Source organism: Hibiscus syriacus, unplaced genomic scaffold (assembly GCF_006381635.1).
Source record: "Hibiscus syriacus cultivar Baekdansim isolate YM2019G1 unplaced genomic scaffold, ASM638163v2 tig00000086_pilon, whole genome shotgun sequence".
Taxonomy (NCBI): domain Eukaryota; kingdom Viridiplantae; phylum Streptophyta; class Magnoliopsida; order Malvales; family Malvaceae; genus Hibiscus; species Hibiscus syriacus.
In genome coordinates, this window is record NW_024061761.1 from 48,852 (window position 1) to 74,031 (window position 25,180).

Consider the following 25,180-nt stretch of genomic DNA (forward strand, 5'->3'; position numbering starts at 1 on the left):
TCTGAAGGGCTTAGTATCAAAACCACCATACAACTTTGGGTAAGAAACCTAAATGATTAAAGGGTTAGAAATAAGGGATCCAATAACACTAGAATTAAAATCGAAGTAAAACTACAAGTGGGAACATTAATAATCAATATAATTATAGCAAGAAATGGTACCACCTATGATAACATAAAACTAACCTTTTGTGACACTCGGGAAATAGCAAGGAAACCCAAGCCACTTTACTAGTATGAATATCATCTTGCACATTTGACTATCCAGATATATCTCAACTAGTGCCAAGGTACTTCACTTGTTGGTTGGGCGTAGATGGCCTAAGACTCTAAGGAGTGAGCTAGTCGGGTGTACATTTCTAAAGCATTATCGAAACTTACCCTGATACCCAAGGGTATCTTAGGTAGGCTAGAAAGGTGTAAGTCATGAGATGCAGAACCTTATGATCACACCATGATGCCTACCTCAGCTTGCATGTTAGCATTCTTATATGTTCGTACTTATGCCACTAGTATGCACATGTAGTGAATGTACATAGTATAATACAATTATCAGTGTGACACTAAGCTCGCAAACTCAATGTTTGGAAAGTGTTTCTGTGTACAGGTTCTTAAGAGACCGTTCTTGGAGCATTATCATCACTAGTGATTCTAGATCAACTTAGGCTTCAGAGTATGTCTTGAGTTGTATTTAGAGGGCATATACTATTTATATACCTTTTTGTATTCAGTCATGACTCTATTTTTTTAAATAGTATGATGTCATTTTGGGAGCTCTCCATTGTAAACTTAATTATTTAGGTTTTGCCTTACAATTTTAATGGATGGTTTTAAATGTGATTTCTATGTTTTTGAATAAAAATGTTGGGTTAACCACTTCGGTGATCCCGTGTGACAGTTTAACCTTTTCATCTTTGAATCAGATTAGATTATGGTGTGATATTTAGTGGTATCAGAACGTCAGGCTCAGTTATTTAGTGGTATCAAAATGTAAAAAATACTTTAATGTCTAGAATGAATATAATAACCTTCTTTTCTTTTAAAACTCCAAAAAAAACCATGGCAAACAACTCAACTCATAGTCAGGAGGGTAGCGATGAAAGCCACGCCTCATTAGCAGGTTATATTGGTGCTGAGTTTGTCACAAATACTAATAAGTTTGAGATCTCAGGAGATACGAGGGTTGATGAAGCAACCTTCTACAGGGACTTAACCTCGAACATTCAATAGATAGTCCAGGACATACCTAAGGCATCAACTATGCCACTTCCCTCAACAACACCTCCAGCTGAGTTAGCCGTAGTGTCTTAGAAGTCCCCAACTGAGAGGCTCCATAGATATAAGACCACATACTTTTATGGTTATGGGTTAACAGTCCTATAGCAGTGAATTAGTGGCTTCAAGAGACCATTCACACGCTTTGTCAGTTGTATCTTTACTTTGAGGGTAAGAGAGAGTGTGTCACTGTCCTGCTCAATGGTGACGCTACAGATTGGTGGGAGATGATATAGATGGCACTGGAGTTAGAGAGACCATCTTGGGAGCATTTTCTATTTACGTTATGCCAGAAGTATATCGGGTAGGCCCACAAAGATAGGGTGTCCAAAATCGAGTACTCAAAATTTTTGGGTACCAAAATGTCGGCCCCTGTCTTGGCCAATTACATCCGAGTATCCATAAGTTGGGTACTCGTGAAACCTGATTACTTGTATTTTTGGGTCACGGGTACCCGATTCATAATTTTTAAATTTTTCTTTAAATTATATTATTTTAAAAAAATTAATTATAAAATTTAAAGGCTTAAGGGTCATCTTTGCCCATATACTAGACCCAATTTATCATTTTTTCCCTTGTCGTGTTTTTGCATCAACTTAGCCCTCAAACCATTTTAATTGCATCATTCTATATCATATCCTTAACTTAAAACCCTAAATTATAAATCCTAAGGTAGAGTTTAAGGTTAAACTTTATGGTTTAGAGGTTATAAAGTTATGGTTTATGATTTATGATTTATAATTTAGGGTTTAAGTTAGGGGTAAGGTATAGAATAGTGCAATTGAGCAACTTCAAGGGATAAATTGGTGTAAAAATATGATATAGGTGAAAGTGATAAAATGGGTCTACTACAGGGGAAAATGTTTCCTTTTTCCAAGTTTAAAATTTAAGTGTCTATAATATATAATTCACACATAAAGTTCAAAGATTCAAAGTACATAATTGAAATAAAATTTATTGAAAATTATATAATTAAATTTTAGATGTTTCGAAGTCAAAATAAATATTTTAAAATAATTTAGAATGTTAATGCTAAAGAATTTAAGAAATTAATAATTTAGAATGTTGTGGTGATAAAATTTAATAAATTAGGAATTTTGAATGTTAGTGTAAAATAATTTGAGAATTATAAATAAAATTTTAAAATAAAATAAAAATAATATATATAATAAATCAGGTACCAAGTCGGCGGGTACCCGGTTAAGTAAGAATTTGTGACCCAAGCCCTATTTGGATACCCGAAAATTTAGCAGGTTGAGTACCCAACCCAAAAAATAGAATATTTTCAATATAAATACCAGTATTTTTTAACCAAGTATGGTCAATCGAGTCGGGTATTTTTTTTAACACCCCTATACACGAATGACATTAGGGACTAGTTTCTGTATTTGGTTTAGGGGGATTGAATCGTGACTGAGTACGAGAGAGAGTTCCTTAGACCAAGTAGATACGCACCAGAGTTGGTTTTGAGAGAGGACCAGCACTGCTAGAGATTTAGAGATGGCCTACACCTCGATATTCTATCACACCTTGAATTCAACCCTCCCAGGGTCTTCATTGAGCTATCCCGTCAGGAAAAGGTGATCAATAGGGTCTTGAGTTGGAGGTTTAAGCACACTAATGGGACCATGGAACAAACTAGGAGAGCCACTGAGCGAGTTAGATCATCAGAAACTTTAGCCAAAAGGGTCAGTGATAGTTAGGGTTCGTAGAGATCCCTAGCAAGATATTCAAAGAGGTCTAGTCAGAGTTTGGATCGTGGGGGTAGATATGAGTCTTGAATAAGTCTCATAATGTTAGCCTCTAGGTCTAGTTCCAATGATTCTGTAAGAGTCTTAACTTATTTGATTTGTTCTTAGTGTGGGAAAAGGTATCATGGATTGTGCCAGTAGAGATCGATGGGTTGCTTCAATTGAGGATCCTTGAATCATTTTATCAAAGACTATCGTAGACTTAGAGAGTAGCTCTAGCATCGACTCAGAGATCAACACCATCCATGCAAAGAGGTCGAGGGCCTATGATAAGGGGTAGTGTTATCTTTGGGCATCAGATTAGAGGCATATCCAGATCAGTGGCTAATACAGAGTCGGGGGTGGTCTCCAAATAGTATACAAGGAGAGCCCATGATGAGTGTAATGTCATAGATGTGATATTAGGCACATTTACATTGTCTTCCATTCCAGTTACTGCTTTCATATATCCAGGTTCCACTTGTTCCTACGTTTGTCATGACCTAGTCTAAGAACTAAATATCCTAGTAGAAAATTTAGATATAGAATTTTGAGTATCAAGCCCTCTAGGTCTAGGTATCCTAGAAGATAAGATTCACCAATGATGTCTAGTATAAATTTAGGGTCAGATCTTTTTAGCGAGCTTGATGGAGTTACCCTTCTAATAATTTAACATGATCTTGGGTATGAACTAGTTATTTAAGTGAGATGCCAGTTTGAAGTGCAAAGTCAGTCAAATTAAGCTTAGTGTGGACGATGGTACCAAACTAGTAATGACCAAATGGGAAATCATGCTAGTCAAGGATCGTGTCAGCTATAAAAGCTCGGCGGATGATCGACTAAGGTTGTGAGGTCTTTTTGGCTCACGTAGTTTATACTAGAATCTCAATACCCGCACTCACAGATATTTGGATAGTGCGAGATTTCTCTTAAGTGTTTCTAGAGGAGTTGCCAGGTTAACCACCCAATCTTGAATTAAAGTTTGGCATCAAAGTATTGCCAGGTTCAGCTCCAGTGTCCATTGTTCCCTATCGCATGGCACTGAAAAAATTGAAGGAGTTAAAGGTCCAAATCCAAGAGTTTCTAGAGAAGGGTTGTATCTAACTAAGTATATCTCTATAGGGAGTGTCGGTCTTGTCCGTCAGTAAGAAGGATGGGTTGATGAGGTTGTGTATCGACTACATATAGTTAAACAAAATAACCATCAAGAGCCATTACACATTCCCGAAGATTAAAGAACTCTTCGACCAACTTAGAGGAGCGTTCGTATTTTCTACAAATGACTTAAGGTTGGGATACTATCAGTTGAAGGTTAAGGATGTCGATGTAGTAAAAATAACTTTCAGGATAAGGTACAATCATTATGAGTTCTTGGTAATTTTGTTTAGACTCACTAATGCCCTAACAATACTTATGGACATGATGAATCGAGTCTTTTAACCATACATAGAATATTTCATGTGGCTTTCATAGATGACATTCTCTTGTACTCTTAATCAGAAGAAAAAAATTACTATCATCTATGTATCGTTCTATAGACGCTTTGATAATGATAGTTGTATGCCATATTTGGGAAATATGAGTTTTGGTTGTCAGAAATTTCATTTTTAGGTCATGTCATTTCAGTAGACAACATCCAAGTCAACCCTTAAAAGATTTAGATCATGGTTGAGTGGGAGCCTCCTAGGAATATATTTAAGGTGTGTAGTTTCTTGGGCCTTGTATTATTATCAATTCATAAAAGGGTTCTCCCTGATAGCTACCCCGATGACCAAATTACTTCAAAAGAGAGTTCTCTTTGTGTGGGATAAAAATGACATAAGAGCTTCGAACAATTTAAGATCATTCTAACTCAAGCCCCTACTTTGACCCAACCAGAGTCGAGAAAAGACTTAACCATTTTTAGTGATATATCATTGAATGGTCTAGGATGTGTCCTGATGCAGGAGGGTAAGGTTATAGCTTACACATCCCGCCAGCTTAAGTCGCACGAGTGCAATTACCCCACTTATGACCTAGAACTAGTATCAGTAGTGTTTTCCTTGAAGATTTGGTGGCACTACCTCTTTAGAGAGAAGTGTCATATATTCACTGATCATAAGAACCTTAAGTACCTACTCACTCAAAAGGAGTTGAACCTAAGACATCGAATGCGGGTCGAGTTATTGAAGGACTACGATTGTGTGATTGACTACCACTTGGGGAAAGCTAATATTGGTTGTTGATACCTTATGTGGGAAATATTTGACAGAGTTGCAAGCCCACCTAGCACACTTAAGTCTAACTATAAAGGGTGGGTTGTTAGCTGAACTGCAAGTTGAATCCAAATTAGTAAGTGAGACCAAGAGATTACAGAGTTTATATGATCGGTTAAGAGCTCGGGTAGAGCAAGTTTGCCAGGTGAGGCACCAGATTTCGAGTTGCACAATGATGCATGTTATACTTTAGGGTTGGTTGTATGTACCCATTAATGTAAAACTACATAATAAGATTCTCTATGAGATGTATTGCAGCCCACTCATAGTTCACCCACGTAGTAATAAGATATACTGAGAGATTTGATAGTTGTACTAGTATCCAAACATGAAAAGAGAAGTGTCAGAGTTTGTCGTTGGATGTTTAGTGTGTTAGCAAGTGAAGCAAAACATCAGATTCCTTTAGGGTTACTTTAGCCTATTCAGATACATCAGTGGAAATGAGATAGGGTGACCACAAATTTTATGATCGGGCTACCAATAACCAGATAGAGACATAGCGTACTTTGGGTAATAATTGACCACTTAACCAAGTCAGTTGTTTTCCTCTTATTTTGGATGAACTATACCTTAGAGAGGCTAGCTCAGTTGTACATCCGTGAGATGGTGAGGTTACACGAGGTACCAAATTTTATTATATCCGGAAAATACCCACAATTCACTTTTCGATTTTAGAAAACATTCCATGAAGCCTTAGGTACCAAAATACACTTGAGCACTCCTTCCACCCTTAGACAGATTGCCAGTCAAAGCATGACATTAAGATCTTAGAGGATATGCTTAAGTGCACAATCATTTACCTTGAGGCTAGTTGGGATGACTAATTATTGTTAGTGGGGTTTGCTTATAACAATAATTTTTAGTCGAGCATCTAGATGGCTCCGTATAAAGCCTTGTATGGGTACAAATGCATGGTTTTACTATGTTGGGTAGGGCTTATTGAGGATAACATAGTGGGACCTGACTTGATGAGAGAAATCAAAGAGAATGCTCGACTAATTTAGGGTCGATTCAGAGAAGCCTCATAAATATAAAGATCATATGTAGACCTAAAGCGTAAGAATATTGAGTTCGCAGTGAGGGACAAGGTGTTCCTCAAGGTTTTTCCATGGAAGAAAGTTCTTCACTTTGGGCGTAAAGGGAAGTCAACCCCATGTTTCATAAGACCTTACGAGGTACTAGAGAGAGTTGGACCATTGGCTTACCGATTGGCCTTACCCACAGAGCTAGAACACATCCACAACATGTTTAATGTATCCATGCTTAGGAGATATCGTTCTGATCCTTCCCATGTCATACCTTTAGAACAAATCAAGGTGAGCCAAGATATGACCTATGAAGAATAGTAGATTAGGATTTCAACCAAAGATGTGAAGGAATTGAGAAGCAAGAAGATCCTGTTAGTGCATGTCCTATGGAGGAACCATGACGCAAAAGTGGTAACTTAGGAGATCGAACATAATATACAGCTCTAGTATCCGCACCCTTTCTATTTAGATAAATTTTGAGGATGAAATTTCCAATTAGGATGAGACAGTTATGATGCCTTGAATTCTAGGTTAGTAGTTTCGGACTAACTATAGAGGGTTTTAGTTAGATACAGTAAATGTTAAGAATCCTTAATCCAAGTTTGAATTTGATTAGGTTTGGTTTAATCCAAAAAGCCATAAAGATGGCATTTTTTTATCTTAGGATAAAATAGGAAGGACTAGGAGAGTGAATATCCCATTCAAAATTTCAAAGGCTGAAAATAATTAAATTTGGGTGATGTAATCGTGCAACATGTCTCCCTCCCTCATTCCCTAAAATTTTTCTTCTTCCTCATCTCAAGCATTCTCCTTCATCTTATTTGTGACTTCCTTAAAGCCATTAGTTTATTTTCTAGAACCACCAGTCCGAATCAGCAAGATAAGAGTTGTAGTTTCGTTATCCCAAGCTCTCATTCAAGCTCACCAAATCAAGTTTTGGCCATGGTGGGCCTTATTGGGTGTTTACTGGGGGTTTAGAAACTCATGTTTAATATGTTCGTCTTTAATGGATTTAAGTCTTAGGATATGTCCTTAACTCATTTCTACTCTCTCAAACCCGTTAGTAATCCATATGATTGATCATTGCATACTGAGATAAGTTGACGAAAGCTCCAAGACCAAGGGAAAAGAAAAGATAACACTTGGTTGAACTTTGGGTGTTTTTAGCAGCTTAGGATCTAAGGTAACACACCTATAACTCATCTCACTACTTGTAGATCACTAGGTATGAGATGTTAGCTTGCATAAGTTACAAAGCATAAAAGCATGGTCATGGTATATTTTAGTCTTTGGTGTTTTTCAACATGTTTATTTCCCTATTATGACCCCTCTTAACATATATAAGACTTAAATAACACTTGGGAACCTCAGTGGGGCTTTTGGAAGAAATGGGAAGTCATTTTCATGTCCAAAGATGGCATTTCTAGGTTTGAGAATCGGTACTAAAAAAATAATACTAATATTGTTCATCAGATAGCTGAAACAAAAGGATTTTGGGCTAGGAGTTTCAATACATGTTCATCGAGTATCGATACTGAGTTCACTTTACAGATTTCAATAGCCCATTTTGGTATCGGTACTCATGAGAGTATCGATACTGAGGATATGGTATCGATACTCTCAGTAAGGGTATTGATATTGAATTAAATTTCAAAACATCGAAGCCCAATTTGGTATAGATACTTAGGATGGTATCGATACCCTATTCCAGAAGTATCGATACTATAGAAAAATGTATCGATACTACCTAGTTTCCTCATATTACAGTAGCCAATTTCAATATAAATACCAATGGTGAGTATCGATACTCAAGGGTTAGTACCGATACTAAAGGGCTTAGTATTGATACTAGCTTATAGTTTTGGGTAAGAAACCCAACTGATTAACAGATTAGAAATGATAGGACTAATAACACCAGAATTAACACTAAAATAAAACTATAATAGGGAGTAGTAATAATCAATACAATTACAGTTAGAAATGATACCAACTAAGATAACATAAACCTAGCCTTTGTGTGACGCTCTGGAAACAGGAAAGATGCCCAAGCCACTTTAGTGGTATGATGATCGTCTTGTATGTTAGAATATTCATATGTATCTCAATTAGTGCCAAGGCACTTCAGTTGCTGGTTAAGCGTAGATGTCCTAAGACTCTTAGGAGTGAGCTAGCTGGTTTTACGTTTCTGATACATTTCTGGATCTTATCCTGATACCCAAGGGTATCTTAGGTAGGCTGGACGGGTATGCACCCCAAGATGCAAAATCCTCTTACCATACCATGATGCCTACCTCAGCTTGCATGTTAACATTCTTATATATTCATACTTACACCACTAGCATGCACATGTAGTGAATGCACATAGTATAATATAGTTATTACTGTGGCACTGAGCTCGTAATCTTAGCATTCAAAATGTTTTTCTGTGCACAAGTTCTTAGGAGACCGCTCGTGGAGTATTATCGTCACTAGTGATTCTAAATCAGCCTAGGCTTCAAAGTATGTCTTATTTATATTTAAATGGCATATACTATAAATAGACCTTCTTGTATACAATCGTAACTCTATTTTGTTTTAAAATAATATGATGTCATTTTGGGATGTATTTGGGAGCTCTCCATTGTAAACTCAATTATTTATGTTTTGCCTCAAAATTTTAATGGATGGTTTTTAATGTGATTTTTACATGTTTTTAAAGAAAATTTTTGGATTAACCACTTCAGTGGTCTTGTGTGGCACTTTAATTCTTCGATCTTTGGGTTTGACTGGATTAAGGTGTTACACGATCGATGCTTTGAGAGCGATATCAATACTACACAAGCGAAAACCACACCACAATATAGAGCTAAAAGAATTGAAACAAACCAGTGAATTAGAGAAAGAATAGGAATTGAGAATCTATGCCTGTAAACCATAAAAAAGAAAAAGTCATGTATAATAACCTAAGCCTTTCATCGAAACAGCACGAGAATGGTGATGATGGCCATAAAAGCTCTCACCTTTACTAGCGGCGCAAGAATAATGTTCTAAGAGAGAGAGAAGATGAATAGTCATATATGACTAAATAAGAAGCAGGGAGAAGATGAACAGTTTGGTGTTGGAAGAAAACATATTTAAAAATGAGTAAATTGAATTTTTATACCTAAACTAACTTGACTTTACAAAAAGATTCATAATTAATATTTTATTTAAAGTTCATTGTTTAAAATAAAAATAATTTCTTTTACTAACTTGCCAGATCATTAAACTAACGACATCTAACGTCTTAGTTATCCAATCTTAATAAAAGAATAATGTAAGTAACCAAAAATTAAGTTTATTGAATGTAGCGAGTAAATATCAAATCTTGTAGTTTACCCTTGAGTAATTTTTTTGAGAGAAGCCGGTTCTCCCTTTTACCCATCGCTGGGGCAGCCGATTCTTCGACTCTCCGGTAGATCTCTGTTTCTCTCTCCCCACCAAGGAACGCTTTGATCGTTCTCTCTCCATACATCTATTTCCATTTCTCCAACTTTCAATTCTCGAATCAATTGTCCTTTACTAGTTCCTCCCAACCTCTCTTACTGGTATTTTCTCACGTGTACTTTTGATCCTTCGTTTGAATAGACAACTGATGGAAAATTTATCGCAAACTTTTAAATCCTTGTAGGAATTAATTGATGCGGGTTTTCTTTAAAATTGCAGTTTGGAAGATGGACATGGAAGAACAAGTAGATTCGGATCACCAGTCGATGATGATCGAAGGTGGTACGCGAATGATCCAAGGAGGGAGCGGTTTCCATGCTGCATTGTTTGGACACCTCTACCCGTTATTTCATGGTTGATTCCCTTCATTGGACACACTGGCATTTGCAGGGAAGATGGAGTTATTCGAGATTTTGCAGGTCCTTATTGCGTCTCTGTTGATAATTTCACCTTTGGGCCAGTAGCTCGCTATGTCCAGATTAACAAAGATAAGGTATTTATATATGTTCGTCTTCCCTTTCCTTTTTTTGTCTCCGTCAATTTCTGCTTCTTCACGAATTTCATTCATTGATTCCAAGGAAGTTGCAATAGGAGAGAAGATGGCATGATAACTGGATTAAGTAATCAGAATTAGGATTAAATAGATCTAATTGCTGAGATCTGGGAGTGTTTGACAGGAAACAATTGTAATAGGCTGTACAGTGTACAATGCAAATTCCTCTGTAACTTGTGGCAAATATGATGGCAAAAACAAAGAGTATTTGTAGTTAAGCATTGTGTAAATGACAGGAAATAGGTTGCAATTTCTTAATATAATTCATGGCTGCACTTTTTTTGGTAGATTTTCGAGCATAATATAGAGTATTTATATCCACAATGAGAGGAATTAAGAAGATTGATATTTGATGCACTGTCATGATATAAATCTAAGCACTGATAGTGAATTCCATAATGCCATCTCTTAAAGACTATTTGTATTTATTTTAAACTTTATTGATGAGGCGTCTTCATGAGATTTATTATCCCTTTATAGATTAGTACACCGACACTAGGAAATAATAACCCTTCATAGAAGCGTGCATTTCTACTTGAATACTACTTTGTTGGTAATTCTTCCTCATTTACGCTTGTGAGTTTTTTTTTTTTTCTAGGAATGCTGCGTTTCCTCTAATTCATCACCAGTGCAAGGAGATCGAGAATGCCAATATGATGACCCGAGGAGAGGGGCATTAACATGGGAAGAGACACTGGAGAAAGGCATGTTAGAGTTCCAGCAGCGCACGTACAGCCTTTTCACTTGCAATTGCCATTCATTTGTAGCAAACACTGGAGATCGAGAATATCGCTGTTCTCGTCTTCCTCAAAGGCCGGTGGTTGAGCAAAGCAGCATTTGTTCGATCTTACTTGCCATTTGTTGTAGTATCCGGTCTAGGACTCGCATTTGGTGGAACAACATACTTGTCTTTCTTGGCCCTCTTTGCATTCATTCTTGTTGGTTGGTTCCTTCTTGGGACTTACTGTTTCAAGAATTGAATCTAATCGTAACTTCTACCAGAAACCAATACCAAAGAATGAATGGAAATGTTTATTTGTATTTATGCTACGTTAATAGAGTTGATGAAGGTCACATATTTCCTTATTCTATAAAGTCTAGTTTTAATTTACCATGCCGACAATCTCTTTGTGAACGATTTGTGAATCCCAAGTAAATTTGGCGATTTGTTATCGCCATCGACTTTCTTAAAGTACTGGGTTTGGAATCATAGAATACTGGAACTTTCTCATTATTCAAAATATGCTGAGTACATTGTTTTATAGCTGCACATAGTGCTTTACAAGAACAGTAGGTTAGCTAACAAACTTAGCTTAACTAACTCTAACTAGCTCATCTAACTGATAACAATTCTAATTGCCTTAACCAATCCTCAACAGTCTAACTATTCCAATATTCCCTCTGCTTTCTCTCCCTTCTTCAACAAGGCAGTACATACATCTTGTTTCTGAAAATTTCAAACGCGGCTTTAGTCAACGGTTTAGTGAGGCTATCCGCTACCTGATAGTTGGCTGGCACATAGCAGACACGTAATGCTTTGGCAGCTACTTTTTCCCTAATGAAGTGGACATCCATGTCCACGTGCTTCGACTGTGCATGATAGACCAGATTCAAGCTCATGGCAATAGAACTTGTATTATCACACCAAATAATCGGTTCTTCACGTGGCTTTACTCCAAGATTGTCAAGTAACGCATTAACCCAAGTTGCTTCTACTGCAGTGTCTGCTACGCTGTGATAAGTTACTTCTGCTGCGGTGTCTGCTACGCTGTGATACTCAGCTTCCATAGTCGACCTAGACACAGTCTTCTGCTTCCTTGAGCTCCAGACCACAGGACACTGTCCAAGGAACACCGTGTGACCATAAATGGACCTGCGATCACCTGCATCACCGCCCCAGTCTGCATCAGCAAAGGAATACCTTTAGCCCCACTTCACCAGCCAATAACGTGAGGCCATAGTCCAAGGTACCGGCCAAATACCAAAGTATGCGCCTAACTGCTACCATATGCGCCTCACAGGGAGCATGCATATGTTGGGCAGCTTTGTTGACGCTAAAAGCTATATCAGGTCGAGTGTGGCACACATAAAAAGTGCACCAACCAAACTCCTATACTCACGAGCATCACTAAGTAATGATCCTGCATCATGAAGTAATTTTGATGACCCAACCATAGGAGTGGCAGCAGGGGTAGTATTTAACATATTCGCTCGTTCTAATAACTCAAGAACATATTTATTTTGCGACAACACTAGCTTGCCAATGCTTCTTTTAACTTCAATACCTAAGAAGAAACTCAGTTCTCCTAAGTCCTTGAGGCAACAATCCCCCTGCAAGAGTCAAATCACTCCCTCAACAGCATCAGTGCTCTCGCCAGTAATAATTATATCATCCACGTAAACTAAAACAAGTGTATAGCAGTCGTTTACACACCTCACAAAGAGTGACACATCAGCCAAGGATTCTATAAACCCTATTCGCTCAAGACTGACCTTAAGCTTGTCATACCAATTTCTGGGCGCTTGGCGAATGCCTTACAAAGCCTTGTGTAGCTTACATACAAGTGGCGACCCATCGATAGTAACTTCTTCAAACCCTGGAAGTTGTTTCATGAATACTTCCTCAGCCAACTCTCCATTTATGAACTCGTTATTCACATCAATTTGATGCAGCAACCAGTTCCTATTGACATCCAGTGAGAGTACTATATTCAATGTTGCGAATTTCACAACTGGACTGAACGTGTCCTTAAAATCATAGACAGGGACCTGTGAGTACCCTTTGGCAACTAAGCGTGATTTATACCGTTGAAGAGATCCATCTAGATACAATCTTTATCTTGAACAACCATTTGCAGCCAACAATGTCACACCCTTTGGGCACGGGAACCAGGGACCAAGTCTTATTTTCCTTGTAGGGCATCAAGTTCTTCCTGAATTGCTACTTTCCAGCTGAAATATTGTAACATAGCTCAAATACTGGTAGGAATTGTGTCATCAAAGAAGCTAGTGTATACCTTTGGTTTAAAGACACCACACTTACTGCGTGTAAGCATTGGGTGTCTGTTTCCAACTACTTCACGTTCAGTATGCTACTCTTGAGCAGATGTTGATGTACTGGCAGCAGTATTGTTGGAATTATTCTGCGCATGAGTGGCTGAATTTTCATTGTCATCAACTGAAGCAGGCTTGCGACTCTCGATGCGGCAAAATTTTCATCGTCATCAGCCGAAGCAGGATTTGCGACTCTCGATGCATCAACATGCCCATCAGCTGCTCCTGTTCTAGTTGAAAGTACCCTCTCACTGCTGATTTCATAACGTCCCATGTCCAGTGGGGTAGAGCCACCATATCCACTGAATTTTCCTATATCGGTAACCACCTCTAGAGGTTGTAGTTGGGAATTGACTTTGTGGCCTGAGAAACCTATGTGAGTAGGACCTGCAAAAGGAAAGTTTAGCTCATTAAACACTACATGTCGAGACACATATATACTGCCATCAGGTGCGAGGCACTAAAACCCTTTGTGATGAGGGCTATAACCAAGAAAAACACACGATTGAGACCGAAATTCAAGCTTGTGTTTAAAGAAGGGTCTCAAGTGTGGAAAGCACTGGCCACCAAACACTTTCAGCCCCTCATATTCAGGTTTCTTGCTAAAGAATTTCTCAAATGGTGACCTCCCTTGCAATTCCTTTGTTGGTAGCCTATTGATTAAGTGTACTGCAGTAATGACTGCGTAGGACCAAAAGCAGATTGGCATAGAAGCTTGAGCGAGAAGCACAAGTGCAAGCTCGATGATGTGTCGATGCTTGCGTTCTACCACACCGTTTTGTTCAGACGTGTGTGGACAGGTCACACGATGCAAAATACCATCTTTAACCAGGGAAGTCGACAACCTCTTGTATTCCCCTCCCCAGTCACTCTGGACTGCTTTAATTGGAAAATTAAACTGGTTCTTTAACATTCGTTGAAACAAGCCAAATGCAACAATGGCTTCTGTCTTGTCCTTCAAAAGATAAAGCCAAGAATGTCTAGTACACACATCAATAAAAGTGACATAGTACTTAAAACCATTTGAGGTAACTGGTGCAGGTCCCTACAAGTCTGTAAACACGAGCTAGAACGGGGTATCATACACAGTATTCGAATTCTGAAATGGTAGTTTGTGGCTCTTTCCCATTTGAAAAGAAAGACACATTTTATTCATTGAACTCAAAATGTTTACATTCAATTCTTTACATTTTTGACTAAACTATCATGGGAAGGGTGCCCCAACCGTCGATGCCAAAGCTCGTAGGAGTCAAGTGATGCAGCCATGGAACTTGCTTCTACAGCCACTAGGGCTATCACTTGAGGATCAATAGAAAATGAATATAAACCACCTTTTTCTTTTCCACGAAGCAAAATAACCCCAAATTCTTCATCACGAACGCATAACTCATGTGCATGAAATTCAAAGAATGCATTGTTATCCCTAGCAAGCTTCGAAATAGGCAAGAGGTTCTTGGTTATTCTTGGCACATGAAACAAGTCATATAATAGTAAGGCTCGAGAGGATGAACACAAAATAGTTACCAACTGCCTTGATGTCTAAGGCTAGTCCATCACCAACTACCAGCTTACCTGGACTATTGTAGTCATCTCTATGGCTAAGAATCGTCCCATAGGGTGTGACATGACGTGTGGCACCTGAGTCCACCACCCAACGTTCATGAGTTACTGCTGAAGTAAGTTCCTGAGGTCTTGCGTCATCTTGAGATCCACTATTCCGAGCATGACAGTATTCGCATTCAGCAGGCTTAGTTTCACATACGAAATGGTATGCATTTCCAAGTTGATCCTTAGAATATGACTTACTACCAACTGTAACCCCAGGGAAATCTTGATCAAAACGGTGCCAACAGCTATCTACAAGGTGGCTATTTTTACCACAGAGCTGGCACTGTATGTATCAACCGCGACCTCTGCCTCTTCCACCGGACCTTCCATCAGAATTAACTGACGACCGAGAAGTCTTACGATCGTAGTAGTGACTAGAAGTGGACGACTTGTTCAAATTCATTCCTTGAGCAATGTTAGTCCTTATTGGCAATGTTTCAGGCTGATCACCAAAGCCAGCTAGTTGGGTTTCTGCATCCAACAACATAGTGTAAACAATGTCAAAGGTTAAAGCTTCTCGCGTGGTGGTTATAACCGCCACAAACGGTTGATACTCTCGAGGGAGGCCCTTTAGTATACTGGCAACGTGTTCAGCTTGAGACACCACACGACCACATGACTGCAAGGCATCACATACTACTTTTACGCGTGTGATGTATACTCTCATCGAGTCATCTCCTTTCTTGAGAGATTGCATTTTATAGTGTAAGATGATAATGACAGTTGTGGATATGTTCCCAAAGAACTGAAGCACCATGTTCCAGACTGCTGACGTTGTTTTAGCACCCACGAACTGAGGGAGGAGCTGTGAGCTAACCGTAGAGAGCAGCCATGATGCAAGGACGTTGTCTTGAGCGACAAATTCTTCAAATAGTTCATTTGGTATTACTTCACCATCATCGCTGACTATGGTTTCAGGCAAAGACCTCATAGTTCCCATCAAGAATCGCTCAAGACGATGGTTGCGTACCATCAGCAAGATTTGTTGTTTCCATAGTAAGAAATTCGTTTCATCAAGAACTACGTTCACTTTCATGTTGGAGAACGTTTTAGTAGTTCTCGTAGTAAACTCCATGGCTGGAGAAGACGCGTCGCTATTGAACATGTTGAGCAGCAACGATACTGACCACAGTTTTGAGAGAAAGATCTTCTACATAGCGAAAACGAGATACATTTGCCTAGGAAGTTTAGCAAATGATACCATCTTAGAGTATTGGGTTTGGAATCATAGAATACTAGAACTTTCTCATTATTCAAAGTAAGCCGAGTACATTGTTTTATAGCTGCACATAGTGCTTTACAAGAACAGTAGGTTAGCTAACAAACTTAGCTTGACTAACTCTAACTAGCTCATCTAACTGATAACAATTCTAACTGCCTTAACCAATCCTCAACAGTCTAACTATTCCATTAGACTTCAATATCATTACTCTTTACGAAGTTCAAAACACGAATTTTGACTTGATTTTAAATAATGAATGGTGAATCGATATGGTGTTGTATTTATAGAATGATATTGTTGAGAGTTGGTAGTAATCATCTTATATATGGTCGTGACAACTAGAGAAGAGGAGGCAGCAGAGGCCTACCATATAATGACCATCAAGTTTAGGAGGTGTGAACAGAATGACTAACGACAGAACTAAAAATATTTTTTAAGACGGGTAAATATATGTTAACTACACAAAAAAATTTATATAGAGTGAATATAAATAAAATTTTAGGGTATGCATAATTAATAAAAATAGATCATTAATTAAAAAATTATATTTTAAAGTGAACACGTGATACATGTGTCATTGAGAGCGACCAACTTCGAGATGACTCGTTATGACATTGAAGTCATTGACAAAAGTTCTCTCCCCATCGTTGGGGCAACTAAGCAGCTAAAGATCTTAGGTGAACGAACTCCATGCAGTAATTGATATAGATAGGTGAACGAACTCCATGCAATAATTGATAGATAGATGGGCAACGGATTTCTAAAAATCTTAAAAAGTGAATTTATAAAATTCTAAGAGGAAAAAATATATTATCAATAAGAAAATAAAAATATATTTAAAATATATGATAATTTAATAATTTTAAAATGAACAACTGCTTTCATCCACTCCGCTCTCAATCTATCATTGGCAGCAGATATCTACTGTTTCTTGTGAAGTCCCTTTGGATGTGGCGGCAGTTTATCCGCAGAATTTGTACCACCACCTTCAGGCTGCCTCATCAGCATCTCGAATCCTCGTGATTTTTCATCAACATTGGCCTTAAACCGAGTTATGTATTTTTTTTAATTAAAATTGTCCTGAAATATGTTCATCATCAATGTTTTGCGCTCGAGATGTTCTTTTCGTTACGTTAAAAGGGAATATTGGTACGGTACACTCAATTCATATAATAATGGCAATATCGTAATTCAGGCAGAATCTAGGTCTAGGGCCCATTTGCCACACCCTTAATCTGCCTATTTATTCTACACAATAGAGAATAGAGCCGCAGAGGAGAAATCTGTTCATTTTTGTAGTAAAAAGGAAAATTATCTGTTTTTGAAGATCTAAGCGACAATGGCAGCAGCAGAAGGACAAGTGATCAGTTGCCACACTATTGATTCATGGAAGGAGCAACTCCAAAAGGGCAATGAATCCAAACAGCTGGTATTTTGTTTTTTTTTTATTTTAATTCTTCACATAATGGATCTGATCTGTTTTCATCTGCTTCAAATAATATTATATATTCTGTCACTTGTTTGTTTTCTATGTATGGATTTAAAAAATTCCCAGTTAATCTAATATTATTCAGTCAATTTCACATACTAAAACTAGGATCGTGTGTGTAAGCTGATTAATTTATTATATTTTGATGACATATCGTATATTGTTGCTAAATAGCAAAAAGAATAACCATCAATTAGAGGAGTTTAGGATTTTTGTGTGCATCATATTAAGATTTGATGTGTTTATTTATGAGGAAATTCTGTTATAGCCCCAATTAAGTTTTGTAGCATGTTTTTCAATTCTTGGAAACAAAGTGCTGAAGAAAGATATATAAACAGATTGATGTTATATTATACACGTGACATTAATAAATTTTAAGGTTGGCAACTGTTGGTGGTGAATTGGTGATGACTAATCAATAACAGATGTTAATGGTGATGTTGATGTTTGCTTATTCTTTTTCTCGATTAACTTGAAATCGTTCTTTACCTTTTGCTTCTTCATAAATGGTAAAGGATTACTGCTTATACGTTAAATGCAGATGGTGGTTGATTTCACTGCCTCATGGTGTGGACCCTGCCGTTTTATTTCACCCTTTCTGGCTGAACTGGCCAAGAAGTTTCCTAATGTCATGTTTCTCAAGGTGGATGTGGATGAATTGAAGGTAACATGGATGCGGCGTCCAAACGAATCGAGAAGTGAAAATGTCAATAGAACTGATTGTTTTTTCTTTTGTTTTCAGGAAGTTGCTGCTGAATGGGGTGTGGAGGCTATGCCAACTTTCTTGTTCCTCAAGGAAGGAAAGGAAGTTGCCAAAGTGGTTGGTGCAAAAAAAGAAGAGCTTCAGCAGGCTGTGACGAAACATATGACTACTGCTTCTGCTTCTGCTTGATGGAGATGATTATTAGTACTACTTTTATAATGTTTTGAGGAACTTATTATCACATACAAGCATCTTTGATGTGCTGGTATTAATCTACACATCTCTATGTTGAACCCTATGTTTCTATATCATTTGAGGATTTTTTTTATATCCTTAACTAGTATGATTCATAATCAAAGCTTGCTTTCATGGTTGATGTGATTTTGGTTATGTCACTTGAAACTTTAGCCCCGTGGATTATTTGATACTTGTGGGGTTTGCCAGGAGATAAATTATCTCCTCAGACTTTGTCATCTGGTGGAAAATAAATGACACCACAATTACCTTTGATGAATTATAGCTTGGAAAGAACAATGAAAAAAAAGGGCAATTTGATTCAGGAACTGCACATAAAACAATGGTCATATTAGGAACCGCTCCCAACATGAACCTAATAGGGGTTCAATTTCCCCCCACTGATACAAACAGATATCACACCAAATACAACTGTGTGTTTCTCTGCTGCTGATATATCCGGTTAAAAGTCCAGCGGCACATACCAGAAAATTCACCTTTAGGACCTAAATTTAAGGACCCCAAGAACTTAGAAACTCACCTATCTTATTATAATCACTAATTTACACAAACTTCAAAATTAAAATGACTCATTGCCTATAACACTGAACAATGAACAACTTTTGCCAGAGCACTCCACTTGGAAATGCTGTGGCACCTAACCTAAACTAAAGGTCTATTCTTTGCTCTCTTTTTTTTTTTCACTCTTTGCTGCTTTCTTCAAGTGCTGATAGTGTATAGTTAAATTACTAGATGCAAACCTTCTGGAGTTGTTCTGTGAGTTCGTTTTAATCTAATCAGCCTCCCCAGTTTGCCTGTGCTGTTGTAGAAGACATCGGAGCACAAACAGCTTCGACAGACAACCGCTTCAACACATTTGGGCATGGATCTTGCCCGAAGTTACTGTTGGCTATGGTGACAACACATCTTTGCTTCCCTACACACTTCTGTTAAACATATAACATGACAACATAGTGAGAAATATGCATAGATGCAAGTTTTAGTTTATCTGTCAGACAAAGAAATTTGAAATACCTTCTCTAGGATGGCATATGAAGCAGGAGCATGGCAAGGGCCTTGCTGATAACTTCCACAAGTTCCTAAAGGTGTTCCAAAGCTTGCAAATATAATGGAAGAGATAGATTGTCCGGGACTACAGCGCAAGTGAATCTTCGGTCTGCGGAACTCTTGTACCTTTCCGTAGCTTTCAATCTGCCAGTTCTTAACATATGGGTGATATTCAGAGACATCGGCACAAACGCTGGACAGGGATCTTTCAACAAGTGAGATTCTTGTGGGATCTCCTCCTAACTCCTCAACAGAACTAACAGATTCTGTGTAGGTTTCAACCAAGACCGAGGAACATGGTACCTGAGAAAGAAAAATTAATTAAAACGCGCGCTGAAAAGTTTTTTCATATCTTCGGTCCAAAAAATGGTTACCATCTTTGGGTTGGATTTCCACAACCAAGCTGACACTTGGGCGGTCGAAACGTTCCAGCATAATTACAGTCATTGCAGTCACCGTGAGCATATGCAGTCCAATATCTACCAATGCTCTGCCCATTAATCCAGATTTGACCTTTTCCCATACTCCAGGTCCAAAGCCAATGGTTCATCACCCTCAGGTGCATTAAAATAAGCCTGCAATATTGAAAGGGAACCGTATTGAACTTTTAAGAATCCCCACCTTATCCTGCAATCACTTGTACTGTTCATTTTTTTCTTACCCTATGCCATCTTAAAGGCTGTTGTTTTTGTGCAGCCAATGATCCTTCCATCCACTCAACCGAGGAAAATCTGTTTGGTGTGACTAGATCCATGGCCTCTCCTTTAAGGCCAACCTGTTGAAAGAGGATTCATGAGGAAAACATATTTGAATCACAATACAGACAATGAAGAGGTTTATTTCACTACCTGGTAAGTCCATTTTTGCCGTGATAGGTCCCATTTTCCTTGGTCAAGTCCATTCAGTGCAACTGGACCTAGGATACCTGTATTCCATGTCTCAAAGTGTCCCCCTATATTCTTCAATCACCAAAAAAACAACAAAAATGTCATTTCCCATCTCAAAACACAATAATAATGCCATTGTTTTCAAGATTTTGATGATTTGAAGAACTAACTGGTAATCCAACGGCAACACTCAGCAGCGCAACTCTGTTTGTTCCAGCATGCAGATTGACCTTCCCTGTGTATGTGAATCTCCTATTTTGTCTTGTTCCAAAAGCAGAACCTGTTAAACACCATGATAAGACTTCTATTTCTAAAGAAGGAAAAAAAAAAGGAAAATGCAGGGCAACATAATTATGTACCTGAAAGTTGTCCATTGATAAAGACGTGTACAGCATGGCCTGTTGATTGAACAATGAAAGTAGGGAGTTCCCCTCCACGAAGGAAGGATTCAGATGAACCAATGTCAACACTGTATCATATAACATGTATTTGTGAGACATTCCCAAATTGACGAAGACATTTGGAAACAGACAAAGAATTGCAGAAGAAACAAGCTATAATAAATCAAGAGAGGACAAAGCAGAAATATTCTTCAAATCTAACCCCAGATTTGTCGGTCTCACCTAGTAATGTACCACAGGTAATCACTTGCATCCCTTGTGACATTTATTTGCTCTAATAGCCCATCAGAAGTAATTGCAGACCTGTCATCTAGTGAAGAAGGATCTTCATCATAACTTTCCCATGAGAATATCTCGGTGTTTGTCGGTAGCATCTGCATTTGTGATGTCTGAACTCCAACCTGAAGAAAACAGCACGAGTTACATAGAGATCCTCAAACCTTTTATTACTTAATCTAAAAAGTATGATTCAGTTCCCATAGTCCTAAAACTGATCTCACAAATTCAATTATTTCACGAAATCAATACCTTTGCAGTATTAAATACTGCATTCCTGCAATCGGGAAGGATGCTGATGGACCAAGGAGGCAAGTTATAATGCATGTTGTTAAATAGCACCCTCGCAGCAGATTTGGTATCGTAGTTTGATAGGAAAGCTGCACAATCTCCCAATTCCGTTGTGTACATATAAGCCTGGAAAATTCCAAATGATGACTAGAATTAGTGAACCTGTTGGAAATATGGACTGAAGAATATAAGCAGAAACCTGTTGGGAGTCTCCTAGTGATGTAATAATAGGATCTGCCGACACTAAAGATCGCTCACACATCTTAATAGCCCTGTGGAGCTCCTTTAGATGACCATATTTTGGTTGTCTAATCAAACCTGTCATTTTTAGCTTGAATTAGAGGTAAGGCAACGGGGAGGACCGTGTAAAGAGAGAGCAGATATGATCTTCCCATTTTTGTAACCCAAAATCGAAGGAAATAAGCCTTGATAGGTTAACAGGAGAAGACACAAGTGAATGAGGATACAGAGTTCATATTGTTTTCAGTTTTAAATGCAATTGATGTGAGGTAAAGACAGTAAGGTGTGAACAATTCTTCTATATTTTAATACACAAGGAACTTGGAAGTAATAAAATTAGCCTTTTCTCACCATATTCATCTATTGGAGCATCATAATCGTAACTGGTAGTGATGAAAGGACCTCCAGCCGTACGTCCGAAATTGGTCCCTCCATGATACTGGTTCGAAATGTGAATCATGTTTCCATTGTAAAAACTGTATACCCTTTGAAAAAAGTGAAGATAATGAGAAAATATAGGAACTTACCATGTAATAGTTAACAAAAGATCCTCCTTTTTGAATGAATCGAGCAACAGCAAATGCCAAATCTTCGGCTGGACGATGGTGAAGTGGACCACCAAACTCGGAGAACCTTTTGCATAAACAAAGGCATATATGGTTGACTCACAAACCATACAAGATTCTTCAAATTAAGGTCACAAAGAAGGTAAAAGAAAAGAACTTACCATCCACTCCAAGCCTCAGTCCACATTGTTGGCTTGTAGGGTTTGTTGGGTTGGAATGAATCACAGTAGAAACCATTGCATGTGTTTATCTATCAAAGTACACATAAAACTCTATTACCATCCATATTATGCAAATTAACATGGAGATTTCTGACACAAAAAGAGAAACATATATATAATTTGAAAACGTGAAACTGGATTTTGCATATATTTGTCCACAGTAAGTAATTCCTTAGAACACTAAGATCATAGAGCAAGTGACTTAACATGCTAAATGTTGATTGGATTACTTACTATTGGGTCTGGGGCATCTTGTTCCTTGCACATTACCCAAGGGACTCCGGTTCCAGTCTCGATGGCCATTTTCGCTGCCCAAGAAACATAATCGTAGCCAACAGCCCCTTGTAATTTACTCTGTGCCCCATACTCATTCTCAATCTGAGTTCATACAAATTAAAAAGAGTAAACTAGAGGCTGCATATGACCATTGTAAACGAACCTCGGACGCGAAATCCCTAGTTGCATAAATCAACATCTTAATGGAAACAAGGAAAGCTTTTACCTGAGATAGAATAATGGGACCACCCTGGGACTCAAACAGGTTATGACTCTTCATCAGTCCCACAATCTTCTCAGTGAAACCTTGCATAGCTCTCTGCAATTATATGTATTAACAATCCTTATTTATTTACTTCTATTAACAAACGGTTAAAAATATCCTGAACTATTTATTACTGATTAATTTACCTTCCAATAATTTTAGTCATGCAGTAAAATCAAAGGAAGAAAGGATATATATACCTTGAAAGGTTCATTGTCTGTTCTGAAGCTGATGCCTGGTACATACTTTAACCATACAGGAAACCCTCTGACATGGTAAAAAGAATGTTATACCAATTATCTCAAACAACAAAGAAGAGAAATAAGAAATGAAGCATAGCTAGAGATTAAGATCTAACCCAAAATTCCACTCTGCACAAACATAAGGCCCAATGCGAAGATGAGCATAGACACCTGCTCTATGTATTGTCTTTATGAATCTCACGAGGTCATATTCCTTCAAATTATACTGAAAAAACAATAAAATTTAACAACTTCAATTCCAGAAAAAGGAAAGCAGCTTAGAAAGCAAAAATATTTTTTATATTGTGGAGGAAAATGGAGGGAAAAAAATAAGAATTACATTCCCAGGAGATGGCTCATGAACATTCCAAAAGACATAGGTTTCAATTACATCAATTCCTCCATCTTTGGCCTTCTGTATAAGATCTTCCCACATCTACAAAAAAAAAGTTTCTCAAAAAAGAATTCATGCCCCGAAAGCTCTGAAATTTTGAATAAAAGGAGAAATTTTTGAAGTGCCTCGGGAGTGCTTCTGGGATAATGAATTGAACCAGAAAAGAGGATTCTCCTGTGTCCATTGATCACAATGGCTTTCCTATCATAAGTAACCCAGTGAACCAATTGACAATCCAAACACAGAGCTAAGCAGAATGTAATTAAAAGCCATGAAAATGATCTTCTTTCCATGTTTTGATATTTTAAAAAAAAAAACCCAGCTCAAGATTCAGCCTCTTTTACTTTAAAACTCACAAAACCAAAGTTTGAAGCTAGAAAGGGTGAGAAATAATAAAGAAGAAGATGAAGAAGAAGAAGAAGAAGGGGTTTATGGTTTAATGAGAGTGAAATGAAGGAAGAGAATCCATTTCACGATTGAGGCCCTTAGCAGACCTCAAATTTATAAATGAAGAAAAAACGGGTGTTAAGTTTTCAACTCACAGCTCACATTGCTTACAAGTGTCCAAAGCCATTATAACAAATACAATAAAGGAAATTCGGAAAAAGAAAAAAAGGTATCCCAACAGTAAATGATGGAAGCTTTAGACTGTTATTAAGTGGAGATTAAAAGCTTAATGCTGGTGAGTTTTCCCCACGCCTTAACAGAATCTACCATAACATTACTAGTTTATTCACTGCCATTTTCCCCTATTTTTACTGAAAACTATGGAAAGGTGACATGTAATTTACATGTCTATTAAGTACTACTGGACATGTTTTGATGTATTTTTATCAAATATTTTTCTTTTAATTTCTGGAAATTATATACTTGAGAACCCAAATTTTGATTTTCCTCTATAGATGGATGAATGTGTCAAGTCATAAGATAAGCTAAATCTTTAACTCCAGTTGTCGGTATCACTACAATACTACCAAATGGACATGCATCAAAATCGTCTGATATAATCTAATTCCAAATTTAACCCAGCAAACTTACAGAGCCAACCGACAACACCCTTTTTACAGCACAACTGTTTGTGGGCTGAGTTGTTAATATACCATCTGGCCTAGGACATTATGTCATAAATGAAAGCACAAAGAGGAAAATAATTAATGAAGGGATCATTGCTGAAGCCTGCCTTTTGTTTTTAGGGACCTCTTGCAAATCTGTCTCCATTCCTTCCTCGGTATTTTCCATGTGAACCCACAATAACCCACTCAGTTTCATGAACCTAAAACTCTCTGTTTATTGTGACGATTCTTTTGTAATCAAAACCTATTTATATGAAGAAATTTTACATAGATCAGACTGTATATTATATGCCGACAACACTTGAACCCACATACTGTATTACTATTATGAGATGTTTAATCTACACTAACTGATGTCATCTTTC

General features: G+C 37.7%; 1 protein-coding gene and 2 pseudogenes across 1 annotated transcript; 2 read left to right on the top strand and 1 right to left on the bottom strand.

Annotated features, from left to right (window-relative positions):
- The first annotated feature begins 9,985 nt into the window (after positions 1–9,985).
- LOC120119904 lies at positions 9,986–11,285 on the top strand (annotated as a pseudogene).
- Positions 11,286–17,466: 6,181 nt separating this feature from the next.
- On the top strand, positions 17,467–18,711 carry LOC120120003 (thioredoxin H-type-like). The gene is made up of 3 exons (XM_039139793.1): positions 17,467–17,618; positions 18,220–18,342; positions 18,421–18,711. Exons 1-3 carry the CDS (start codon positions 17,529–17,531, stop codon positions 18,568–18,570), a joined length of 363 nt encoding a protein of 120 aa, XP_038995724.1. The 5' UTR covers positions 17,467–17,528; the 3' UTR covers positions 18,571–18,711.
- A 234-nt stretch (positions 18,712–18,945) lies between these two features.
- Positions 18,946–24,272, bottom strand: LOC120120108 (annotated as a pseudogene).
- Between the last annotated feature and the right edge of the window lie 908 nt (positions 24,273–25,180).

Coding starts and splice junctions, on each gene's coding strand:
- LOC120120003 (XM_039139793.1), top strand. CDS start 17,529: ATGGCAGCAGCAGAAGGACAAGTGATCAGTTGCCACACTATTGATTCA. Junction 17,619..18,219: donor GCAATGAATCCAAACAGCTG/GTATTTTGTTTT, acceptor CGTTAAATGCAG/ATGGTGGTTGATTTCACTGC. Junction 18,343..18,420: donor TGGATGTGGATGAATTGAAG/GTAACATGGATG, acceptor TTTTGTTTTCAG/GAAGTTGCTGCTGAATGGGG.